The sequence below is a fragment of the Ipomoea triloba genome, chromosome 3 (genome assembly GCF_003576645.1).
Source record: "Ipomoea triloba cultivar NCNSP0323 chromosome 3, ASM357664v1".
NCBI lineage: Eukaryota > Viridiplantae > Streptophyta > Magnoliopsida > Solanales > Convolvulaceae > Ipomoea > Ipomoea triloba.
This window is the reverse complement of record NC_044918.1, coordinates 1,269,218-1,294,985: the sequence shown is the minus strand read 5'-3', so window position 1 is coordinate 1,294,985 and position 25,768 is coordinate 1,269,218. Positions and strand designations below refer to the sequence as shown.

The 25,768-nt window shown below is 41.8% G+C and overlaps 1 protein-coding gene across 1 annotated transcript; it reads right to left on the bottom strand.

Annotated features, from left to right (window-relative positions):
- Positions 1-991: 991 nt before the first annotated feature.
- Positions 992-20,272, bottom strand: LOC116013716 (auxin transport protein BIG). Its single transcript, XM_031253612.1, has 14 exons — positions 19,895-20,272; positions 19,664-19,770; positions 18,631-18,796; positions 12,499-18,548; positions 10,859-11,476; positions 10,550-10,730; positions 10,101-10,335; positions 5,449-10,005; positions 5,144-5,366; positions 4,574-4,978; positions 4,256-4,399; positions 3,023-4,048; positions 2,056-2,559; positions 992-1,946 (listed from the first exon to the last, which is right to left on the bottom strand). The coding sequence occupies exons 1-14, from the start codon at positions 20,133-20,135 to the stop codon at positions 1,140-1,142; spliced, it is 15,264 nt and encodes a 5,087-aa protein (XP_031109472.1). The 5' UTR covers positions 20,136-20,272; the 3' UTR covers positions 992-1,139.
- Positions 20,273-25,768: the final 5,496 nt, after the last annotated feature.

Here is a 25,768-nt window from a genome sequence, read left to right as displayed (position 1 = left end):
TCTTGTTGTAGGCATTAGTTATAAACATTTGAATGTATATAGGCCTGGGACATATTTCGCGATTTATCTTCTCCACCTGTCTCCGAAAACGTTAAAGAGATTTTAAATTTAAGATTCTAAGAATGAAACAAGTGCTAGACATTTCTAATGGGAATTGCAAGGACGAAAGCATCTCAATCTCACATGAATATCTATCCATTCTAGACTATTTTGAAGTTCTACTTTTTTCTTTGCTTGTGGAGTTGTGTGGTATTTGTGACATTATTCATGGTACGAGTGATTGGACTCTGTATTTATTAATGTTTTGAGCGAGACTGATGCGAACCGTGTTTGGCTATAAAAATGTTATAACGGGAATTTATAATGTTTTACATTTTAGCTAAACAACTCTACCATAACTCTAGTATTTTTTTTTCTCTGCTTCCCCTTTCTAAGCTGAATTATTGGATTATAACAAATATTCAAAGTAATCAGTCTCTCTAATTATTAGCTTCCCCTTTCTAAGCTGAATTATTGGATTTATAACAAATATTCAAAGTAATCAGTTTAGTGAATTATTGGATTATAACAAATATTCAAAGTAATCAGTCTCTAATTATCAGCTTCCCCTTTCTAAGCTGAATTATTGGATTATAGATTTATAACAAATATTCAAAGTAATCAGTTTAATTGGCATGAGTGACTATTCATCTCTTAACAGAGGTCAGAAGTTTAAACTCCCTCTGATTTGGCCAGTACTTTGTCCCTTAATTAGACTAGTCCAATGCAAACAAAAATTAGTCTGAATATAGTACGGACTTAAAGTGCCTCCTACAGTTAAAACATGCTCAGGACACCTCGTGATCTAACAAAAAAGTTATACAAATGTTGATCTCACAATAAAAATTAGAAGAAATAAAATTGGGTCCCGGTCCCCAAACCGTTTTTCGTTTTATTTGAAAGAAAAAAAATGGCAGAGAAGAGGGAATTGAAAAGGTAAAGAAATCACATGGAGGTTCTGAAAACTCGAACATTTATAGGCATTTCAAAAAAGTATATACCATTATGCAATTATGGTTACAGTTGGCTCTTATAGTGAATGTGAATGTACTAACAGAAAGCCAAGAAAAGTTAAGGGAAAAATCAACAGAAAGGTGTACTCAGTTTTTACCAGAATCAATTGCAGCACGCACAAAATCTTCACAGCTTGTGACACCACCAGAAAGCACGTCACTCAGAACACCGAGGATGTCGAATGCTTCCTGTAAATCTGCAGCAGAAATCATGTCGTCAAGCCATGACAACAATTCCTTGGAGAAGCCCACCATCTCCTTTACATTTACGAGTCTCTCTTTCATCATCATCTCCCAAGCTTCCAACTTTTTGCTCTCATCTTCCCCCTCCATGTCTTTGGAGGTTCCCTGGGTTTGGGTTGTGGCAGTACTGGATGATTTCTTTACCTTGAAGAAACGCTGTAGTTGTTCAATCAAACCGGTATATACAAGCATTGGTTGGATGATTGACAGTAAGTCGTTTGATCCACTAGTTTCACTAGAACTTCCACTTGTACTACCAGAGAGATTCGGTGAGAAACGCTGCATGGAGCGACCATGAGTGCGCTGCATATATGCATGGTATATTCCACGCTGCAAGAAGGCAAAACGATGCTGCAACCATGATTCATACGATTCTGAAAGAAGTGAGCTAACCATCATGAACTGGACAGTTTCTTCTGTTCCAGCAGCAGAAGGTGGAGTTCCAGATGTTGTAGGGTTTTTGGATTCTGAAGTTGGAGAAGCCAAATAAGTTGAGATAGACTTGGCCATGGTATGCCGCTGAGAAGAATCGTGGTCCAAAAGGTGACGAGCCATTTGTATCATGAAAGGCAAAAACCGAGCATTACTTTCCTTTCCCCCACCTCTGCAATCTGTACTAAATGAAGCACCCGTTGCAAATCGAGCAAGCATCTGCAAGGATAATTGGAAAAGCATCAAGCAACAATCATTTGAGACCTCACCTATGGCAAGGGGGGAAACAGTGCAATGATGAAGGAACTATGATGGCTTAGTGGCTTACCAGAACAATGTCATAGGTTAAGAGTCGGAGCCGACTTCCATCAGCACGCCCCAGAATATTGAGGTATTCCCAGTACTGGTCCACATAACGTATATACTGCCCAATTGGGACTGATGCACCCCTTAATGGGAAAAGATTGTTGCAAAGGGTCTCATTGTTTCTAAGTGCTGCACCGTCCCACTCCTTTTTGGGATTCTTTAGTGCAGCATCTGCTCTTTTAGCTTCCTGATGGCATTGGAAGTGTATAATGTTAAAATGGCTAACCGTTGTGTAAACACAGTCTCCACGAGCATTTGATGAAGTTCCAACACCAAGGTTCACCCTTTTACTATATGTGTAAACACCCAGTAGGTCTGTAGGACGCAAGCGGAACCCTTCACGGCACACCATGCAAGCTAACCCATCCTCCTCTTCCTCCACATCTTCTAAGCCTTCCAAAACTGGTTGAGAAACCACAATCCGCTCACCACCATCTGAAGCCAGTTCTTGTCGCATCCCAAGTCCCTAAATAATAAAATAAGGTTTCAGATTAAGCATCAGAGCTGTTTATAGTTCTAAGTACCTCATCTACAATTTTTATAACTTATAATCACCACTAGTTTCTCCCAGTAGAATGACTACTCGGTCACTGGTTTACCAACAAATGACTGTAATCTTCTAAACAAATATAAAGTACTCATCAAGTACCTCATTCACAATTGTTATAATCACCACTAGTTTCTCCCAGAAGAGTGACTACTCAGTCACCAGTTTACCAACAGATAACTGTGATCTTCTAAACAAATACTCCGTATAAAGTAACAAATACATGGACTGTGTGCTTGTTTTAACATATTAATTTAAGTCCTGGGTCAACAATAAAATGCTAGGCCTTATTTACCAAAAGAAATACTAAAACTAGGGATGCATTTAGGAGCAGGAAAACATGATTGGTAAGGAATTCAAAAGCAAGAGTTTGGCAAGACACCTTAAGTAATTGTTCCCTCTTCTTTAGAGCACGACGCCTCATCTCATCTCGTGTTGCATGTCTTAGCTGACAAACCTTCTCAGCCAAGAAGCCATCCCCTTTTCCCACTTTATCAGAAAGCGTGTCCAACAAGTTTTCAGCCCTTGCACCAATCTCATTTTCACCAGCCACACCCTCCAAAGCATGGAGCAAATGTAAAATTCCCCCTTCATCAATACATCTCTGAGTTGCCAAATGTCCCATTGACAAACCCCTTAGCATGGACAATATAAGTGGAACAGATGGCAGTTTTAAGCCAACAACCCATTCTGCAGTAGATTTAAAGCCCGCCTGTCCAGTAAATGGAAAGCTCTCTTTTAGATGTCTAACAGCAGCTCCAGTAATACCCTTCTCCAATATGATATCTTTCAGCCTTTCCCCGCAGGAACTTGTTTTGAGTGATTCTGAAACTCTTACAAAATTTTCCAGGGTAAATTTCTGTTTGGAAGCTTGCTGAGCAATACTATCATCCTTTTGATTGTCTTCATAAAGCCTTTGCAGCCTATCAAATTCAACCCAATTCTGTAAAAATGGTTCAAAATGCTGGATAAGCACTTCCATTGCTGCAGGTTCTCCATAGGTCAAATAAGGCAAAATTCTTGCAACCATCTCTGTGTTCCTCTGCTGTTTGTTTGATTTTTTAAGTCCAGATGGATGAGATAATCTCTCCAGGAATAGGAGAACTATTTTTTTGGCCTGTTCACCGGCACCTCTTTCTTCACTTGAAACTGTAAAGACGCCTGGAGTAATGCTAATGCCATCACTTTCATTTGCTTCTAATGTTAAACTCTCCACAATCAATAGGATGCCCTCAGCTGACTCCATGGCATCCACAAGGAAAGCACGCCGTGCTGTTTCAAGTAGTAATCCCAAAGCTCCCAGCCTTAGCAGTGCTTTTCTGTTTTCTCTTATCTTGCAGCATAGCATGAGTAGATTAAGAACTGCAACTAGCTGCTCTTGGTTAGACTTGAAATCATCTTGCAAACGCTGCACCAATTGTCATAAAACCAATGGGAAAAGGGATTAGGAATACAACAGTCGGTGCAAAATCAATCTCACAATGAACAATTCAATTCATAAAACCAGACACAAATCAAGTTTGTCTTCATTTACAAATTTGACAAGGCTCCATGTGTATTCCATGGCATAATAATGGGAAAAAAAAGTTATTTATGAAATGAAGGTAACAGGTACCTGGACCATCCCCAAAAGGATTTCAAGTCCACCACATTCCCGGACTGCACCAGCTATGGCAAACTCTACCTCTGGATCCTGGGTTTCCTCTCTGTCTTCATCCAGTTCTTTAATCATGGGTTCAGTGGCTTCACCATCTAGACCCTAGAGAGAACATGAAAGAAAAGCATTACCTTTAATGAACTTCTATTTTCCCAATAAATATTAGCTTTAGATGATCATTAAACACATTCTCACAGGAGAACTAAATAAAAGAAAGTTCCACCATTTAAAAATACATTTTTGAAGCAATACAAGTTAAAAAGAGAGATGGCAAACCTGTAATCGGTAAGTCACTGTCATTGGAGGGCAATCTCTGGCAGATGCAGCAGCAGTAGAAGAAATCAATGTTGTCCCAGCTACTGTGTTTGAAGACTGACTGCTGGACTTCTTCCAAACTTGCTCATAAACTTGGGCAATGCTCAAATCAAGAGATATTATATTTCCAGCTACTAGCAGCTCCATGCCATAGTCATCTTCAATAAGACCCAAGAGATCCAACTGTTGGCAAATCTTGTTTTTAACATCACGCATCAGGGGGCCAATCTCAGTACTCGAATAAGGATTTTTGGTCATCGATCCCCTGATAAATTCTTCTTGTGTATGTGCCTTGTTCAAGATCAAGTGATAAGTAGGTTCCGGTTTTGATGGACTGATCAAGTTGCAGAGCTGCTCCAATATAAACTGGAAATGCAATGAAAATATATTGTCACACATTCCTGAAGCTGACCGTAATCATTTATAGAATGTAGGAGAGGAGTTGGCATAAAGTATTTAGAGAGAGATTTTATTAGTATAAGCAATCTACTACAAGGTAAGCAGTTAAAGTAACAACTATTGACCATATACCATAGAAGTTCTTCCTTTACTCTCATCTCCATGAATTTGAAGACCAGAGATGCATGCTTGAATGAACTGACGTTTATTTTCGTTACTCTCGAGCAGAAGACTATCTAAAAGATCTTTCAGAAGTTTATTACAGTCATTAATCAGCTTTGTCTTCTGCACAACCAACCCTCTAATGACAATTAAAGCTTCAAGGACCTCAGACAGTAAATGATCTCTCATAAATCTGCCATGTAAATATGTAATAAAATTGTTAGCAAAAGAAGGAGAAGTTCACAGTCAATACAGCAAAACTCAAAAACAGATACCTGGATCTGATATTAGGAACCTCCAAAAATTTGCCAAGGAGCTCTATAAGCTTGTGAAGAATGAAGCCCTGTGATATGTCAACATGCAAACTCCTCTCTAAGGATTCAACATTACTTAGTTCTTGGGTTATCAACTTGCATATTGTTTTCAAACATCCACGAACAGTCAAGAAAAGGCAAGCATCTTCTGAGTCTATCATCTTAAAAAGTAATTCAAAATATTCAGCAGCATTTTCACCAGCAGAAAGAGTTGCTGGGAGTAGAGACATAAGCAGGTTCAGCAAGCGATACCGTCTCATTGAACTTTGGCCACACAGCAAACTAATCAGCATGCACATTTCAGACCTTATAGACTGTGAACATGCACTCAATATAAGTTCTGAAACCCAGGAACCAAGCTCAAAAGATGACATATCACTCCGAGCTGATTTACAAGCACATCGTTTCCATCTTAGAGCATACTTCAAGGCCAAGTAATCCTGCCTTTGAGATTGAGATCGAGATCTTAGACTGCATTTTGCTGCCTGAGACACCTTATATTGCCGCCTTACAAAATCAAGATACGAAGCACCTTTTTCCCATTCCGAATAACTTAGTAACTGTATATCTTGCATTTTTTGAGAATCACTCCAACTCTTCTCAGATGATTCTGTTACAAGTTTGCTTCCATTGACAAGGCTACTAGATCCAGAAACATTTCCACTGTTTTCTTCTTTCACTTGTGTACCCTGCGCAGGCTTTCCTATCCCATGCTCTTTCTCAGCTGCATCAGGCTTTGGAGGAGTGCATGCCTGGGATATAATCCGTAGGCATGGAAGAATAACATGCTCAGATATAGCAGGATGTTTAGCCCCTAATTTTATAGAAGAAAATAATAACTGGAAGACAACTCTCAGTCTTGATTCCCAAAATTCATCAGCCAAAGAACACACATCAGATAATAGTGACAACTCTTCTCTTGTGGCCAAAGCAATGTCAATGGAACGATGATGCTCAAGACAGTACATGACCTTTTTCTGCATTAGTGTGTTCAACTCAGCTACTGCATTCACATCACCTTCTGAGAAGGCACAAAGGGCAGCCCTTGCTTGGACACGAGCTGTTTTAGGGCCCTGATGAATGTTATTTTCAAAGAGCTCTGACAAAATACCAGCTGCAACAAGTTGCTTCTTGGATGTTGGATGCTTTGATAGTACCTGTAGTATTTCCACACATTGAGTGACAAAAGTAGAAGCACATCCATAGCAACTGTTTGGTGACCTTGAAACAACAAATCTGGAGGTTGCAGTAGCATTCCCAGATTGTTTTTGATGCAAGTAGTTCATTAAAACCCGCCGCAAACCTTGTAAAGTCTGAACACTTTTGCTCACAGAATCAAAAGCTGCTTTGCATTTCTCACCATACAAGACACCAAGAAGAGCAATTTTACGGTTTATCTTACAGGAAGGTCCGGGTAAAGAGACCATCATTTGCTGAACAGAATCCTTCTGTTGCGAGTCCATCTCATTCTCACCAATACTTGATACTATCTTGTGCAAAGGTTTCTTGAAACCTAAGAGCTGCTGATACCTCCTATGAGCATTTTCAGATTCCGCCTCTATTGCTGCCAAGCCCCTCTTCATATCTTCATCATTTTCCATGCTATCAAAAGTGAAACTTGGCTTTGCCATAAAATTGAATTCAAATCTACCATATTTGCTGTATCCACATTCATTGCATAAAAATGAATCAAGATTTTCATAATTGATATTACGGCACTGTCTGCACTGATATGCATTCTCATGACAATTACCGCAAATACCATGCTTATCAGTAACAGGTCGACTGCAACGAGGACACTGCAGAGGCTCAAGGGATAAAGCTTGGAGATTTTCATAGAAAGAGTCCAGCTCAATCATGAAATTACATGCAGTGATTGGTATTGGAAAATCCACTTTTAGCTCTGTCTGATTAAAGGCAAGATGACAGCTCTTTGCACGCTTCCACAATGACCAATTATTTTTCAACTCTGAAAGGTCAGCCACAGGCCTGTTGTTGTAATAAAGGTTCAGGACTTTCACTGACTTGGACTTGCGAGCATCATGGACATTCATGATCACACTCTGAATTGTATAGCTACCAGTACATTTCACTATGATCCGGTTGTCAGTGAACTTCGTTTCAGATTTCAAGCTTTCTAGTTTCATCCTGCTATACGGCACCTCAGGGGAGCTGCAGGCAACACAAGGCTCACTCTCAAGATAGTAACCATCAAATTCCACCAGACCGCTTAAAGTGTTGTATATTCGCGAATTAGGATGATTAGCCAACAGCTCATTTTGGGAGTGAAGTGTGTCAAATATACACTTAATTACATCATTGGTCAAGCATTTGTCAACAATTTCAGCACATTGTTGCTTTGAACTGTTCTCCGGTACCTTCCCCAACAAGAATGTGAGAAGTTCAGTATATTCAGTGATGTTCTGTCCATACATGGGCAAAAATTTTATTTTCTGCAGAAGTGCTGTTAACAATGCCTCTTTGAAAGACTGATCTCCATGATGCCAGATACCAAACAAGACGCATTTGGCTTCCATACGCACAGAGCTTGAATTCCATTCCAATAAAAAACAGTCAATAAACTGCCTCAATACATCACCACCCTTGCCAACAAGGACATCCACCACTGCTTCCATATCAAAGTGAGTTTTTTCAGAACTGGACTCACTCTCTTCTCCCTTCTTCTTCTTCTTAGATTCAAGTGGTTGTACACCTGTCTTGCTTGCAGCTGCACCTATATCCCCTCCTTCAGTTTTTTGTGAAGTGTGATTATTATCCTTTCCAGTATAGAAGGCCAAATTCAGAAGTTTTAATGTCTGAATTACGCATTCCTCCCCAAAATAGAAAACCACATTCACAAGGAAAGGTAGAACATCAGCATGCCTTAAACAGTACTTCTGCCAGTTTCGAGGTCGAGATAAAGCAACTTCAGCCATGGTGGATAGGGACTTAACTATCTTGGCATTCCTCTCATATGAGATAGTACTTTCAAAGCCACCAGATTTGTTTACATGCTTATAGAGCTTCTTCAAATCGTTCGAGAACTGCCAAGAGTCTCTAACACTGTAGTAGTGTGTCTTACTACCACATAGATGCAAGAAAAGCCTCCTTGCATACCTTCTAACAAAAGTTGTATGAGGATTATTGATGTAGCTGCAGAGGACATCCTGATATCCATCTAGCTTCAAATCCTTGCTCAGAGACACTTTGTGGAACTTCTCTTTCTCCCCACCCTTCTCATGCTTTTCTGGTCGTATCATACTGTAAAGAAGTCGGAAAGTATTTTCCAACAAGAGTCTATGGTAGTCTGCAAATATATCTGCACGATGTGATTTCGCATAGGAGTCGGAAAAGAATGGTGAGAAATTACCCGCTGGTACCTCTCTCCGTATTATTAATAATGCCCCGCATCCAGAAGCAGCATTCAGACCATAAGATGCATCAGTGCTAACAGATGGTGACTTAAAAACACTGACCAGCTGCTGCAGAATATCCATCAAATAATTAACAAATGGTTGATGCCTAAGGGTTCCACAAGCTTGAAGGAGATGAGAAATGAAATCATTTTTCTCTTGCCCATCCAATGTTGATGAGGCAGGAATTGATGTAGAAGCCAAAACTTGTGACACACTTTTGTCTTGTGATTCAGTTGTACTCCCAGATTTAGTAGCAGAGCCATCACTTCCTGGCTGGTGCCAGTTTCGCAACATTAAAGTGAAAAACATAAATACTAGAATTGTAACTTCCCCAAAAGGTATCCTGTTTTTGGCTGCAAGAGGTTTGCTAATATTTATCTCCTCCAAAAACCATTTTATTAATTTCTCCAAATCTATACTTTCAGGCTCTGAACTGTCAGCAAACGGTCCACCCACAGCAGATGCCAATCTGTAGAAAAGCTGCATAACAGGAATAGCCTGAACTCCAGAGGTAGTTTCCATCCATCCTTTCAGTTGTTCAAGGAGCTCAGAAAGAAGCAGTGAGTTAACAGCCCTTTTAGATGCAGAAATTGTTACAGGGTCAAGTAGTGACGCTGAAAACTCTCCAGATTCATTTGGTTCCAACTCATGGATAGATGGAGCAGAACTCTGAGCACAAACATCAGATGCAACAGGCAACAGACCAGAGTCACTTAAATCATCAGTAGTGAAATGAATTTCATTGCCATCCCCAAATGTTTCCACTTCAATTGGAATTGCTGTCATAGGGTGATCTCTAGAGTGTGGTGGAGGAAGTCTGGCTGCATCAAGTACTTCATAACATGTCTCACATAAATCAAAATCAGGACAAACAGTACAGTGCCATCTTCGCCTGAGGATAGGAACAGTGGAACAGCCATCACAACAGTATTGGACTGATGAAGTAATGGAATCTTCTTCGACCATGACTTGAGTATTCCCACTGGTTGCAGTGGAAGGATCAGCTCGACTTGGAACAGATGAAGGGTTGTCAGCATCATCTGTACCTAACATGGTTTGCTTTGGGAAAGGAACCTGTAACAATCTCGAAGATATAGCCAAACTGAAAATAAACCAAAGAAAGCAGGTTAGATGATGAATATGGAAACATCATAGGCTTGTATGCAGAAATTTTTTAAATCAAGGTACTCTATATACCTGCTGGATGTTTGTACAGCCTCATTGGTTGAAAACAGGAGCTTCTTAAATAATGAAACTGCAGGTGCAACAGAACTCCTGCCTCCATCTTTCCCATGCAATGCTAGACACTCAGCATAACAGTAGATCAGTTCTACGGAAGATACAACTATATTATTCATAGTTTGTGTGTCGGGTTGCTCTATGTACAAAATTCCCCACAAAACTTGCATAAGCCCATCAACCACTTCCGAACCTGCATTAGGAGATAATAAACTTATTGTTTGGGAAAAATAATGAAGCTCCAAATCATTAGTTCTAGCATAAAGGGAGCTTTGCACATCAATATCTAGGAAACAAGAACTAGTTGACCAATTAGGCAATTTATTGTACAAAAATAGTATTTAATACTATAATTCACCAGAGATACAAATCACAGCTTGCAAAGCACATTGCAATTAAATAATTACCATTCATCTCAATGAAGCTGGCCAAGTTTGAGCGACGACGAAGAGCAATCTTGGAAACAGCACACATCTGCGAAGTAAATTCCTCAATAATCCATCCAGCAGTAGTCCCCCCAATTCCCAGCTTTGAAGAAAGCATCGCAGCAGATTTAACAACTCCTGTGAGACGCATTGTATCCTTAACCTAAGAACAAAAGTTTAAAAAAAAAAAAAAATGAATACTAACAATGGAAAACTTCTTAAGTAGTACTAATAATGAATAAGTAAATAAAAGTGACCATCATTTCAAACAAAGTGGTATCAAGCAATTACTTGGTGATAGATCTCTCTTTTTGGAAAGACAGCCCGCAGGACACGACAGGCAGCAGACTGTAACAAAGGTTCTCTGTCACTCTCAAACACTGCTTCCAGCAACTGCTTGCACTTGAGTTTGCCAAGCTCCAGCTTAACATCCTCAACTTTTGAGCACCCTTGTGGTTGGCACAATGCATAAATACTTGATAAAACCTTGAGGCCATCAGCCATTACCTGTTCCTGAAGAGGAGCAGACTGTGTTGCGCGAGACTTCCTACCTGATCCAGCAGCCCATGAGCTAGAGCCAAGCATGCGAGCTTCCATGTCTAGAACATCATTCATCTTCTCTTTCCATCCAAATTCATCCTTAGCTTGGCCATAAACTTCTAATGAATCGATACGTGGTAATGCAGATCCGCTGAATGTAGGTCCAACACCAATTATGAACTCCTCATCAGCAAGCAGTGATTCGGCCACTGTGAACGGAATATCATACCAAGACCTCATTCCCTCGTCTAATTTTATTACTCTCTGGAAAACTGTGACTTCAGAGGGTATATGGTTTGCTGATGTGTTACCCACATGCAAGCGTAGACCAACCATCACAATGTCGGAATTTGAATTAGAAACAGTGATCTGAGGAAACAACTTATTGTTAAAAAGGGCAGTGGAGTTCAAAAAAAAAAAAACAAATATAAGAGGATTGGAATTAAGATTTGTAGTACTTTAAAGGATAATTTGCTCAAAAAGGAAAAAAAAAATCATAGTAATACTAAGGTCACTTTGAAGTAGACAAATACTGGAGACTAAACTTTTACCGATACCTTTCCAGCTGCACAGATCTATGCAAAAATAAAGCCAAAAGTGACTAAAGTACTATCTAATTCACTATCTTCTTTGACACAGAGCACCTAAGGCTGAAAAGGGACTATCAAACACCATTACCATACTTGATCAAGAGGAATAAAATTAGCAAAAAGGCAAAAACGAATTAGATTAAACAAATTTATTGCTGACTAATATTGCACTCCTCTTTGCATCACACTGGTAAGACCTGGAAATTAGTTTCAGATCATGATTCCTCACTATTGTTAATTTAAACTATGCAAGGAACTACATGCTAATTGCTAAACTGTAGTTTATGCTGCTCTGTCTTATTACATTCATGTCCTCTTTCCAAAGATGATGCATATACAATGTTACTGTTTCCAGGAAGATCAGGATGACCTCGTTATGTTGTTGTTCAGTGCAGCACTGCCTTTATAGAATTATAGAACTAACTAGCTCATTTCTGTAGGGGCAACTCACACCCAAAGAAACACAAAAGACCCATTAAGGCAGGGAAATGGCTAAGTGGATGATATGTACTTTCTACTGTAAGTATATTATATAAGGTACCAAATACTCATGGCAGTGACCACAAGTCCAGCCATGGGTATTTTTGCCATATACTAGAAGCAGGATACTCCTTCCGGATTTAAAATGAGGAAAAGAAGATAAAACTGGCCCATGAATTGCAGGTGAATCCTATCAAGGTTTCCCTATTAGGTTTCATCACTTGGATCAATTTTTTACAAAAATGTCAATGAAGAAAAAACGAACATGAAGACTGATTGTGAATAGAAAAACTCAAAAAAATAAAAGAGTAGCTAAATTACCTTAAATCCACCAGGACTAGGGCTCTCCAAGAACCCATCTTCAGAAGCTAGTGTCTGTTTCACTCCTTCTGAGTCACCATTCTTGATTGCCTCACTGCTTAGTTTGACATCTTGTGTAATGCATATGGTCTTCTCAAAAAAATCAAGTGGGAATTCGGGTTTCGCACCACCATATGCTTTACTGTTAAGGATACCAGGGCCCAACTTTTTAACCTTATCAGTAATTGCACTAATGCCAGTGTCTGTACCGGCTGGAACATGTGAGTATATCTGAAGGCTTCCATCATCATGCAAAACAAGACAATGTATTTTGTCTTTTGATAAAGGCTTGTAAGCAGCAATACCAACTACAGGAGATGTAGAGCCCACTGAATGTCGCATGTTCTGTGCAGTGACTTGATGTTCGCCTATGGAAACAGCAAGGACAGCATTCGATTTCAAACTTGAAAAGCATACAAATAAAGCACCATCACCAAATAACTCTTTCCAACGGTGCAATCCTGCTGGCCGGAGTTTGCTGTCAGCTTCATTATCCAATACAGCAGATATCTCAGTCAAGGATGTTGCATCCGGATTTACTCGGCCAACCAAAGTGGTACCATCTTGAAATGACAGAAATAGTAACCTATGAATTGATGAAAAATATAATGAAGAGCCTTTTGGTTGCATGTCTCTGCCATCTATTTGCATAACTTCTTTCAAGGGTTTGGCCCCAACATTTCCTTTCATTGACAATTCTAACCTATATAAGCAACCATGCTCTGACAGGACAATAAGATACATCCTACCTTGGGAAGCCATGACAAGGGTTGCATCAACAATCATGTCATCAGGCAATGTTGAGTAGTGCATAGGACTAATGTTATCCTGGGATAAATCATATATTTTAACAAATCTGTTGGTGACAACCATGAGCTGAACCTGAGATCCAGGAACCCAATCCACACGTTTAATATATGCACCTTGCAGAGCAAGTTCAATAGCTAAACGATCATTCACCTCACCTCGATGATTTACAGTAAGAACCTGGCAGTCCTCATAGCCAGCGACAGCAAGGTAACTCTCTGCTAATGGATTGAAAATGAGATGCACAATCTCAAAGCGGACAACATTCTTAGAAAGGGGTTTCACATTGGCCTTGTCAGCCATCACAGGTGCAACAGTGGGTTGTCCAATAAGCTGCCCAACATCAAATATAGCTACCTTGTCACCTTCTCCAACAGCAAGTCGGCCTCGGGTACTGACACTGAGTAATGATTTAACAAGAGTACCACTAGCTAGATGGGATTTCAGCTCCTTGGTATTGGAATAATCGGTCTTTATCTTCAAGTCTAGAGATCCACTTTTGTAGGCTTTCTTCAATTGCAAAATATCTCCACTGTAACAAAGCACTTTATCTTCACCCAAGCTGATTTTTCTCTCTCTTGACAGGTTGGAATCTCTTCTACTTATAATAGAAGGCAACAATGAAGAGCAGAGTCCCATTACATGAGATTCAATGTCTAGTTCACTCAATAAGATTGGCATCCTCTCTTGGACCTCTTTTGGAATGTGTATCCTAACTGAATTCTCTGAGTCCACAAAAATACCCTCATCATCTGAATCACTATCAGGCATTTGATCGCCGCTTCCTGTAAAAGGCAAAAAAGACTGGAAGTTGCCCGAACCACGATTTGGAGCAGTATTACTGCCAGTAAATTTTCGAGGCTTCAAGCACTGGCAGCTGCTACCACGTACACCTCCTGCTCCACAGTCACAGAAAAAGCGACTAGAGCGAGAGTAGACTACACGATGACCACGATGGCAAACTTTTGCACACACAGAACAGCAGCCTTTGGAGACTGTCAGATCACACGTGTAGCAGAAGTACCAATGTTGTTCCATAAAATTACTGCCACTGGAAGTAAACGTGCAAACTTTTGAGGCAAGAGCTCTCTCACTGTTGTTATCTTCCTCTTCATCCTTGTCAATGCTACCCATTTCCCCATCAGATGTTCCATCATCCTCATCTTCATCCACAGAAGTTGCATCACACTCAAGGGATGCTGAACCACCTTGACTGGCAGAAAGGACCATAGCATCAGCATTCTTCCTGGAACCTAGGATTCTAGAGGCTGAAGATCCCACCCCCAAACTTTGGCCAGGAGCAGACTTCACAGACAATTTATCAACCGCATCTTTGTTAGAGCTGCTGTCACTTAGAAGAGTTGCCAGAAAGTCAACAATATATTTCTGCCCCTGAAGCAGATTGTCATCACCAGCCAGTTTCTCTATCAGCATTATGATCCGCTGCAGGAGTGCCTTGATTGAATTCTCCCCTCTGGAAAGCTGAACTACCAAATTGAAATAACATTTTGCAGTAGCGGAATCAAACAGCATAAAGGCACTGTCAAGTGAAATTAGCATAGCTTCAAATAAGTGACTGTGTAGTTCTTCAGAATGAAATTCAGAAGACGGGGAAAGAATGCACGTAATGAAATTCATGGTTGACTCCCTTAAAGAGACTGAAGTTCCTTTTGCACACATAACACCACTTGACCCTTCAATCATGGATCCTAAGAGCCTCTTTTCAAGCCATTTTGACAGTTGAAGCAAACTCATACCAAGGAATTTCTTCTGTAATTTGTGTTTAATGTCCATACACAAGTCCCCAGATAAGAGCTCAACAAAAAAGTTGAAAACCTTTATATTGACAGCTTCAGAGGTGCAATTCTCCAGTGACTCAACCAGGAACAATAAATCACTACGTTGTGAGCCATAGAGATCCTTAGAGACACCCTCCACAGATAGGAAAAACCTGAAAACCCCACTTCCTGAAGGATCTTTCTTCAGGTTGTTAACAATGTCTACAACCTTGGAAACCAAGCATTCATGGATACTACTATCACAAACTTCTCTCTCGTTGACATTCCTTAAAAGTTCTTCAATGTATTTTATCACAAATAAACAGCTATAATCAGATCCCTCAGAGTCTTTGGTCAGGTTTTGATAAATAGTTTCACACTTCCCATGAATCCCATCAAAAACCCTGTCACACTTGATTCTTAGTACCAATTCAACTATCTGACGGATAACCTGTGTCTCCAAACAAATATTTTCTCCAGCATCAACAATTTTCAGCAATCCATCAAGAGTAGTCACGATACCCACGATACTAAGAATAGAGGAGAGGAGGATTCCACTAGGGGCTTGAATATGACAAGGCAACCCATGCAACATAGATTGCCAGAAAACCTTATATCGAATCCCCAAAGACATTTTGTCAACACTTACACCCAACTTGGCCAAGAGTTCATGAAGAGGCTCCAATTGGCCTTGTTTAAATCCCATCTTTTCAAAGATCTCATCTTGCATGCACTTATCAAAGCCAGTATGAGTGAAAAGCAAGAGTGGTGACAGCCCACCCGTGAAAAGTTGTCCATTATCAAATGTCAAAAGGAAAGCCTTCTGATAAAATTGCAAGTATCTCTTCAACAAAGACGAAATAATATTTACAAGCTGTGCAGCTTGATTGGGACTTAAAAAAATCGACATAAGGCTGTCACCTAAAGCCAAAAATTCTGCATCTCGAGGTGCATGCTCTGACCACATTGGGACAACAAATGTGATGGACTTTTTCTTGCAATAAGCCCAGATGCCAGTGGTGAGCATGGACAGTAACAATGACAACCAAGATCCACACCTCAAGAAATCCCAACCCAGTTCCCCACCTTCCTCTGGTACAAGAGAATCATGCAGCTGATGAAGTAAGCACAAAAACCTATTAGAAAAAGTAGCACGATCATTGATTTCACCAGTATGACCCAAAATGGCTTGACTGAAATACACAAAATGCTCAGTATTTGAGATGTCAGGATCCATTGCGCCACGTAAGAAAAGCAGCAGATGCTCTTGTGTAGATTTCATGATTGGGATATCCCAACAAAGCACAAATATATATCTTTCAAGAACTAGATCCTCCACCTTTTCTGGTTTTCTACCTTTCCAGAATGTTAGTATCAAGGAGAAAGAGAAACATATTTCATCCCAATTCAAACCAAAGCATTCAACTGCTGGATCACCTCTACATACAGCAGCAGGAAGAGGTGCAAAATCAATTAGTTGATTCCGCAAAGCATTGTTGATAGGTGCTTCTTTAATTGAAGCACTCATTACGCCATCCAACAAAATCAAAGGCCAAGATGAAACATTAGAAGAGCCACCACAAGCCTGTAACCCTGCTGTAGAGGCTTCCCTCAACTTGGTTCTGAAGTCTGAAATCAAAAATGAAGGGCAAACACGAGGGTAAAATAGCATATGACGGAGGACCACGATCAAACGTGAAACAAGTAATGCCCAACATGTCAACTGTGTGCTATCAATACAAGTAGGAGGAGCACCAATAGCTCTAAGGGTATCAAATACTAATTTTGCCTGTGCAGACTTTTCATCTTCAGATGATAAATGAAATGCCATTAGAAGAATCTCAACATGAAACAAAGAAGGAAGACTCTCCAAAAGCTCCTTAAGCATAGGATGGTCTGACCAGATCACTTTTTCCTTGTCACGAATATAATTGACAAAACCTTCATAAACTTGCAACCTCAAGTGACTACCTGCCAAATCCACCCGACGTATAATTGTGTGGGCAAGTAAGGCCAGTGTTTGGTTGTTGTACATAAATGCACCATTCTGAACCATCAGGATTTTCTCAACAAGGGATTCTTCAAGTGAATCAGACAAAGCACGAGAGGAGAGGAGATTATGCAGCAGCTCAATGCACAGTTCATGAATTTGTCCATGCCCAAGTTTAGAGGCATCAGAAGTTTTTTCATCAGAATCACAGGCTTGGCAATGAACTATAGATAGCAAAATACTTATGTGGTTGCTATTGAATTTTTGGCACCCATCTTCATACAAAGAATGACACCATTCAGGAGCAAAGGCATTATTCTTAAGGAAAGTGAGCAGTTCACTTTCAGCTTGAGCCGGCATATTGCTCAAGTTGGAAGCAGAACTAGATGCAACAGTAGGTTGATCATATCCATCTGCAGAACCCACTGAGCGACCACCTTCTGAAAAAAGGTCACCAAAGAGGGCTTCTTCTTCATGGCAAACAGTGTTTTCTGATTCAGATGTACAAGACACTTTTGTTATGGTGGAAGATGACCTTTCCAGTTTTGGTCTCAATTTGACACCTTCAGAGTGAAGGAAAGAAACGAGATGCATCAGATTATCTACCCATTGAACTTGAGGGGGGAATATTATTTTGAATAGCTCCTCAAGTGTGTACTTCTTCAGCAGAAATACCTTGCCTGAATTTACCTTGCATGATGGAGACTCCATTTGAGAGTCTCTATATTCCATGTCTAAACCCTTAAACAGCTGATATGTTCGATCCCTAACATCTAAAATCAGTCTCAAAAGATAAATAACAACTCGAGGGAAGTAAGCCAAAGGAGGCTTGGGGTTGGCAGCAGTATTGTTGTACCTCCATATTTCTGGACCCAAATTTTCCAAAATAGAAGCTGCTATACATGCTTGGATGTTCTGAAACACAGTAGTGTTACAAAAAATTGCCTGTGCAAGTTGAATGAACTCTTCCAACAAATGCATTACGAGACTCTCAAAACTACCGTCAACAGCAGCAGGGCTGCTGCTTGCAAATTCAAAACCTATCCTGAACAAGGCTGTCAACATTTCAGTGAACGAAGCAAAGGATTTCAACAATTTGCCATCAAAGTCAGCGCATGGATTATCTTTTGAGAGAGCTCCCAGTAATTTCAATGCTTTAACACAAAAAGGCAATTTCTTCCTCAAAATTGTGCAGTTCAATTTATCATCAAACAAATCTGGAACTTCTAAAAGCTCTTTGCAGATGGAAACAACACGCTGAATACATCCCAGATGAGCAACAGCCCAGTGCTGAGACAGAGTGGTCAACTTGTTAAAATCATACCGAACAGACTGCCCAGCTACCCTTGCATTCAAATTGTCGGGTTGCATCCAATCAGAGGCTAATGTGATTAGAAGGTGATCAACAGCCTTCTCTTCCTTTAAGCATCTTCCACCTAGAAAATAATAAACAAATTCAATTTAGGGAAGTTAAGAAAATTAGATGCATGTGGAAAAATAAATAGGATTGAGAGAAACCTTGAAGCAAGCATCTAAGTTTCTCCTGCCACTTAGTACTTTCATCGGTTCTAGCAACTGATGGCAACTGATCCACAAGACTATTTAGAAAGCATGGCTGTGAAGGATCCAACTCTTTCTCTGCCCCGTCAATAAGTGCTGCTTCCAGCAGTTGCAACATGTGACCCTGAAAAAGAAAAGATAAGATCAGAAGAATTGAAAAAGTATGTGTGCTGGATGCCAATAACCAATTTCCCTTCACTCAAAATGAAATTGAGTACACAGATCATTCCCACAAGGCATTGTAAGATTAGTTAAAATGCTTCTCTTTGTTCTGCTTCAGGCTGCTAAGGTTAAAAAGTATCTAAAGGGCTTTTTTGGTATATAGATGGCTTTCTGTGATAAATTTATCAGATAGGACCAACCACTTGGGGAACTCTAAATACTATAAACAGATGCAGTATCAAGAACATGTTGGTGAAATAACAAAAAAAAGTCTGGATTTGTGAACTAAGCTTGTCAAGTGGCAGAACTTGGTGCTGACAAACTTCTGTGGCAGCGGCAGCCAATTAAAATTAGTCTGTTGGTAATGCAATCAAATGAAGCAGTAGAAAATACAAACAAAAAACAAAAAACAAAAAAAATTCCATAAGATCCCTTCAAGTATGAATTATTTCCCTTTGTTAACAGTTTTGTTTGCAGGATGGTTAGAATTTCCAAGCTCTGTCAAGTAGCACACGCATGCAATCAACAAAATATCAACTATATAGTTTAAATAAAGTGTCATAACTTCCAAGAGTAAATGATAATGGACCTTCATGTAGCACAACATTCAATGAAGCTAGAGAACCCAACCCCCCCCCCCCAACACACACACACACACACACAGATATTTATAGATTATTGTCACAAAGTCCCAGTGGTCTAACAAAAGCTAAAAGGATATTGCCAGACAATTACATTCAAGCAGCAAGAGAAATGAAGCTTCGGAATGCAGCATCATGAACAATATCAATTTGGACAAATAAAAAACAGTGATTGAACCAGCACATACCTGGAGTAGCATATCATCATTGCAAGGGATTGATTTCTCCAGATAACACAGTGCAAACTCAACCGCTAATTGAATAACGGCCAGAATTATAGGTTCCACTTGCTCAGCTGCGACACCACAGAGCGGGCAAACACAGAAATCATCAGCTCTCAATTCTAATATCGCATATCAACATAATATACAAATACACGAATCACGAGTTTAATCCTACTAAGAAGACTCGGAGCGTACCAGAAGAAGATCGAGTGGAGTGAACGACGGCGAGAGCAAAAGAAGCGACGGCTTGAATCTGAGACTGGTCCCATGCTTCGAGCCCTAGCTTACTGTCGCCATCACCGATCGTCTCGAGGGCGTCGTTGAGGATCGCGTGGAGTTGCTGGAAGCCTGTCCTGAGGGAGGAATCGGCACGAATCCTCAGAGACAGATCGTCTCCGGCGGAGAGAGCATCGACAAGCTTGGCGATCTCGGCCATGAGTCCGATGCGATAGACGGAGCGATCAGTGCATTAGAAAGCAGAGCGCTGTCGCGCGCGATACAATATGAGAAAGATAGAGAAGCCAAGTAAGACTGAAAATGGAGAAATGTTGAGTGACACAACAAAGAGTTTTGATGGAGGGTTTAGAATTCGTTCCAGCTTGGGAAATAAAGCCGAGTGCTGAGTACGTTAACTTATTAAATAGTACACAGTATATATTATTGATGGGTAAATATGCACATGTACTAGTCGATCCGTAAATCACTTGTCCGTCGGTCACCCAACCTGTCCGGTCACCCAACGGTCCGTCGACGGTCGCCCGGCATGATCGGAAGCAACACACCTTGTGGATTGGAGGCTCACGAGCGCAACAGTTGCTTGATGTGACGACCGACAACTTTTCGAGAACAGGGGATCCGTGTTTTCATCACCTCGAGCAACTCAACCACTTCGAGCAAATCGATGCGCATTTTGCGGAGTGACAGCCCATATGCCCTCCACTTGCATATCAGACACCATGTGCATAGTGAATCCACTTTGTATAAATAGGGGTCATTCCCCTCACTGAAAAAGGACTCATCAGTACTACACTAATACACTTGCGATTTGCTCATTTTTCTCCTACTTACTCTTTATTACTGTTCGTCACCCGTAGAGCGATATAGCTTCGAACCGCTCAGTCGCTGACCGGTAGACCGACCATCTGACCGGCCGAACGACATTCCTCACCACCCGTAACACACGTATCCGTAGCGTAATCGTAGACCCCGTTTACATTTACGCTATCATTGGCGCCGTCTGTGGGGATTGAACGAGTCACTCTGTTCTATCCCGTTATCTTTTCTTTCTTCACACTATTATCCATCTTGAAATGACGAACAGCAGGAGAAATCGTAGCCGAAGTCACATGCGAAAGAGAAATTCAACCCGTCGGATGACTAAAGCATTTCTAGAGGACGATCTACGTCAACAATTAGATCGATCAAGGAACTTGAACGACGAGCTCACGTCCAATCCGTCAAGAAAAAACATACAACCAACCCAACCGCTTGGTTCGAGCGAAGGCCTACATGCTGGACAAACAAACTTTCAAATGACAATTACATGTGCCATGTTGCTACCAGTAGGCCAAACGTTGACCTCAATACCAGGAATATTGGGAGGGAATCAAATACAAGGAGCACCGCAACATGGGTCCACACCGATATGCCAACCAGGGCTGGGAACTCTTGGGTACTATGTTACGACACCCACCCCCCGAATGATGACGAACCCTCAGAGTCCTATCGCTCAACAACAAATGCCTCAACTTTTCCATGTACAACAGTCGCATCCACAACCTCAAGGGAGCAACCAAGAGGAAGTTCGATTGGCGAATCGTACGCAAAGACTAGATCGAGAAGAACATAAAAAGCATCGACGGGATGACATCATACAACGCAGAAGTGTTTTCGATCGAATTCGAAAGAGTGCTAAATTCCGATTGGGGGTTCGAGGTAACCATGATCGACAAACATCACGAATGATTACAAAAAAGCGGCTCAAAGAACGCACTACAAGCGGAACGAAAGGCTCAGCTGGTCGGGTGGACTACCAAGATGCATGGAAGAGTGGGACAGCTGTCTGACCATGGGATCCTACAAGTCTTAGACTTCTTCGTTTGGAGTTTTTTTCGACCTGCACGAATTTTCGTTTGGGGTTGTGTTCGACCTGCACGAATTTTCGTTTGGGGTTTTATTCGACCTGCACGGATCTCCGTTTGGGGTTTTGTTCGACCTGCACGGATCTCCGTTTGGGGTTTTGTTCGACCTGCACGTTTGGGGTTATGTTCGACCTGCACAAATTTTCGTTTGGGGTTTTGTTCGACCTGCACGAATCTTCGTTTGGGGTTGTGTTCGACCTGCACGTTTGGGGTTTTATTCGACCTGCACGGATCCGTTTGGGGTTTTGTTCGACCTGCACGTTTGGGGTTTTGTTCGACCTGCACAAATCTTCGTTTGGGGTTGTGTTTGACCTGCACGTTTGGGGTTATGATTCGACCTGCACGGATCTCCGTTTGGGGTTTTGTTCGACCTGCACGTTTGGGGTTATGCTCGACCTGCACGAATATTTCGTTTGGGGTTTTGTTCGACCTGCACGACTCTTCGTTTGGGGTTGTGTTCGACCTGCACGTTTGGGGGTATGATTCGACCTGCACGGATCTCCGTTTGGGGTTTTGTTCGACCTGCACGTTTGGGGTTATGCTCGACCTGCACGAATATTTCGTTTGGGGTTTTGTTCGACCTGCACGACTCTTCGTTTGGGGTTGTGTTCGACCTGCACGTTTGGGGGTATGATTCGACCTGCACGGATCTCCGTTTGGGGTTTTGTTCGACCTGCACGTTTGGGGTTATGCTCGACCTGCACGAATATTTCGTTTGGGGTTTTGTTCGACCTGCACGACTCTTCGTTTGGGGTTGTGTTCGACCTGCACGTTTGGGGGTATGATTCGACCTGCACGGATCTCCGTTTGGGGTTTTGTTCGACCTGCACGTTTGGGGTTATGCTCGACCTGCACGAATATTTCGTTTGGGGTTTTGTTCGACCTGCACGAATCTTCGTTTGGGGTTGTGTTTGACCTGCACGTTTGGGGTTATGATTCGACCTGCACGAATCTCTGTTTGGGGTTTTGTTCGACACGGATCTCCGTTTGGGGTTTTGTTTGACCTGCACGAATCTTCGTTTGGGGTTTTGTTCAACCTGCACGAATCTTCGTTTGAGGTTTTGTTCGACATGCACGAGTAAATGTAACCATCAGAGCAGCCAAGTTGTGCAAGTTTGTTAGCAGCGAGAGTTGGATGGAAGAATATACTACTTGAGAAATTGCAAGAAAGCATAGAGAAGCTTGAAGAGATAAGAGAATGTACTACTTGAAAAACTGCAAGAAAGCATAGAGAAGCTTGAATATTATCTTATGTCAAGGAATTTGCAAGATGGTTGATTAGTCGACCAACACCTTGGGAGTCAAGCAACCTACACCAGCCAACCAAGCACAACCTGCACCGACGAGCGAAGCACTTGTGGATGCCGATCAACCTGCACCAGCCAACCAAGCACAACCTGCACCGACGAGCGAAGCACTTGTGGATGCCGATCAACCTGCACCAGCCAACCAAGCACAACCTGCACCGACGAGCGAAGCACTTATGGAAGCCGATCAACCTGCACCGACGAGTGAAGCATTTGTGGACGCCAATCAACCTACACCTGTTTACTAAGCACTTCGTGTGACGGGCGATTCGACAACTTGAATGTTATGCAATCTGGTCGATCATCCGCTGGGAAGCCTGGCCACCTTCAACGGACAACAACCACTTCAACATNCTATGTCGGTATGGCGAGCAACCGGTAGACAAATCGCTTGGATGAGGAGCAACGGACGATCAACCACCTGGATGGCAACGTACACTTGGCCAACCACTCTGATGTCTAGTAACTTGTGACAAAGTGATATGTCAATTGACCACATGGATGTGAGGCATCTGTCGACAAATCAACCAATCGTGCGGGTAAGAGGCGACGTGCACGAGCAAACACCCAATCAAGGAAACAACATGTTACGTAATGACAAAGTGAAGGAAGGAAATGATTCATACACGCAAAGTTAAAAGTACAACCGACACAAGCGGGGTCGGTCTCCCGATCACACTCCACAAACAAGCAACTACGACTATGGAGGACAAAACAATCATGGATCTTGACCACGCGATGAGGAAGGACCCGTCGGAGGCTTCTTGAAGGGCTCTGGACCAGGAGGTGTCAGATCTTCGGGCAGAACGGTACGAACCGATTCCCAATCCTCAGGGAGAGCATTTTGTAATATGTGATACAAAGTTTGTTGCATGCCCCTTGTTCCTTTGAGATAACCCCATGCGGTCACCTTACGTATCATCGCTGATATCACTGGGTCTTCTCGGAACATATGGAACAAAGGAATGGCTGCATCCTCGGAGGGACGTGAAGCAGACAACAGACCGGGCACCTCGGATGGTCGAGATACGAAATAAGCAATGGCATCTCGACGAAACTGATCGGAATTTGGATACTGTCCCAAAGAATAGAGTTGGGCGTCCAAATGGGATATTTGTTCTCGACGAGATTCGAGTTGGTTTTCCTGATCCCTCACGGTGGCCCTGAGTGATTGTGTTTCCTTTTCCCATCCTATAGCAGTAAGCTGGCATCGCAGGAACAACTCGGCGCCTGTGCTAGCAACCTGACATAAACACGATCATAAACCACAGTTTAGAAAGTACCAAACGAAGAAAAGAGAGATCAGCAACTCAATGATTGGAGTAAGTACGTTAGCTAGGTGATGGGCTAGCTGCTCAGCAACTTTTTCATTGGACAAAGTGGCGATGCCCGAGGGTGGAGGACTCAGTTGGAGTAACAGATCGAACATTTTTCGCAAATCAACTGGTGCGCGGGTCAACGCGCTCACAAGTGGAGACCCCCCGTCGAGGTTAGGACAAGTGGCAAAAGCGTTCCCCGACACCTCACTTTCAACCTCACCTATGGGACGCTTCCCATGTGATTTAGGGGGAAACGGAGCAGAAGGAAAGCCAGGGCTACCAAATTCATAACGGGGGATAGTAGGAGGTACAAATTTATTTTTCAAAATAATCTTTGGCAATCCAGGTCGACTACTCCCGCTTGCACTTGCACCTAGCAGTTCCTTTAATTCAGGATCAATATCCGGCGCTCCTGGATGTTAATAAGAAATAACAAAATCGTGTGAGAAATCAAAGATAAAAAGGGGAGACATGTGCTAACCGTTTAAGATCCAACCTTGGGCCTCGTAAGTTGGAGCAGGGAGTCGAGCTGCATCAAAAGCCTCTGCGGAGTGGTAAATCTCCCAAGAATAGCATTCAGACTTAATCTTCTCAACAGCAATGTGAATCTCTGGAGTCTCAAGGGGAACCACGCACTTACGCATCCGACGAGACCATTCATTTTTGAAAGGAAGATCACCATCCAAACGAACCCGAAGAAATTTTTCTTTCCATCTACGATTGTTGTCAGGCAAGTCAGAAACTTTTCCAACTGTCCCACGACATTGGATAATGACAAAACCGTTGCGATGGTTTTTCCCCATGCACTTTACCAGATGGAGAAAATTGAAGAGTTCTAGTGTACAAGGCACTTGGTGACGTTTGCAAATCTGAGGGTAGCATGCAAGAATACGGTGTGCGTTGGGTGCTATCTGACCTGGAACTATGCCGTAATAATTCACGAAGTCAACAAGGAATGGGTCAAAGGGGATGCGCAAACCGGCTTTCAAGGAATCAAAATGCACACCTACCCAATTCTTTTGGTGGCAATCAATGATGTTGGAAGGACGACGATCAATTGAGTAAGAAATCCCCTTTCCAATTAGCTTCTTGAGTTGTTCTACCTCTTTGTCGGTAAAATCAATTCCAACGATACGAGCACCATCGGAATCCAAGTCGACATAGTCACATGATACTCCAGTTTGACTTCTTGAGAGTTCTTTGGGATTATGGGAGGTACCTTCGCGTAGTTGAACCTCAAAATTCTTTGATGAAATTTTTGAACGCTTGGATCGCGGGGTAACGTGCGAACGAGCTTGGGGC

Coding starts and splice junctions, on each gene's coding strand:
- LOC116013716 (XM_031253612.1), bottom strand. CDS start 20,135: ATGGCCGAGATCGCCAAGCTTGTCGATGCTCTCTCCGCCGGAGACGAT. Junction 18,797..19,663: donor ATGATGATATGCTACTCCAG/GTATGTGCTGGT, acceptor TTTCTTTTTCAG/GGTCACATGTTGCAACTGCT. Junction 18,549..18,630: donor ACTTAGATGCTTGCTTCAAG/GTTTCTCTCAAT, acceptor ATTATTTTCTAG/GTGGAAGATGCTTAAAGGAA.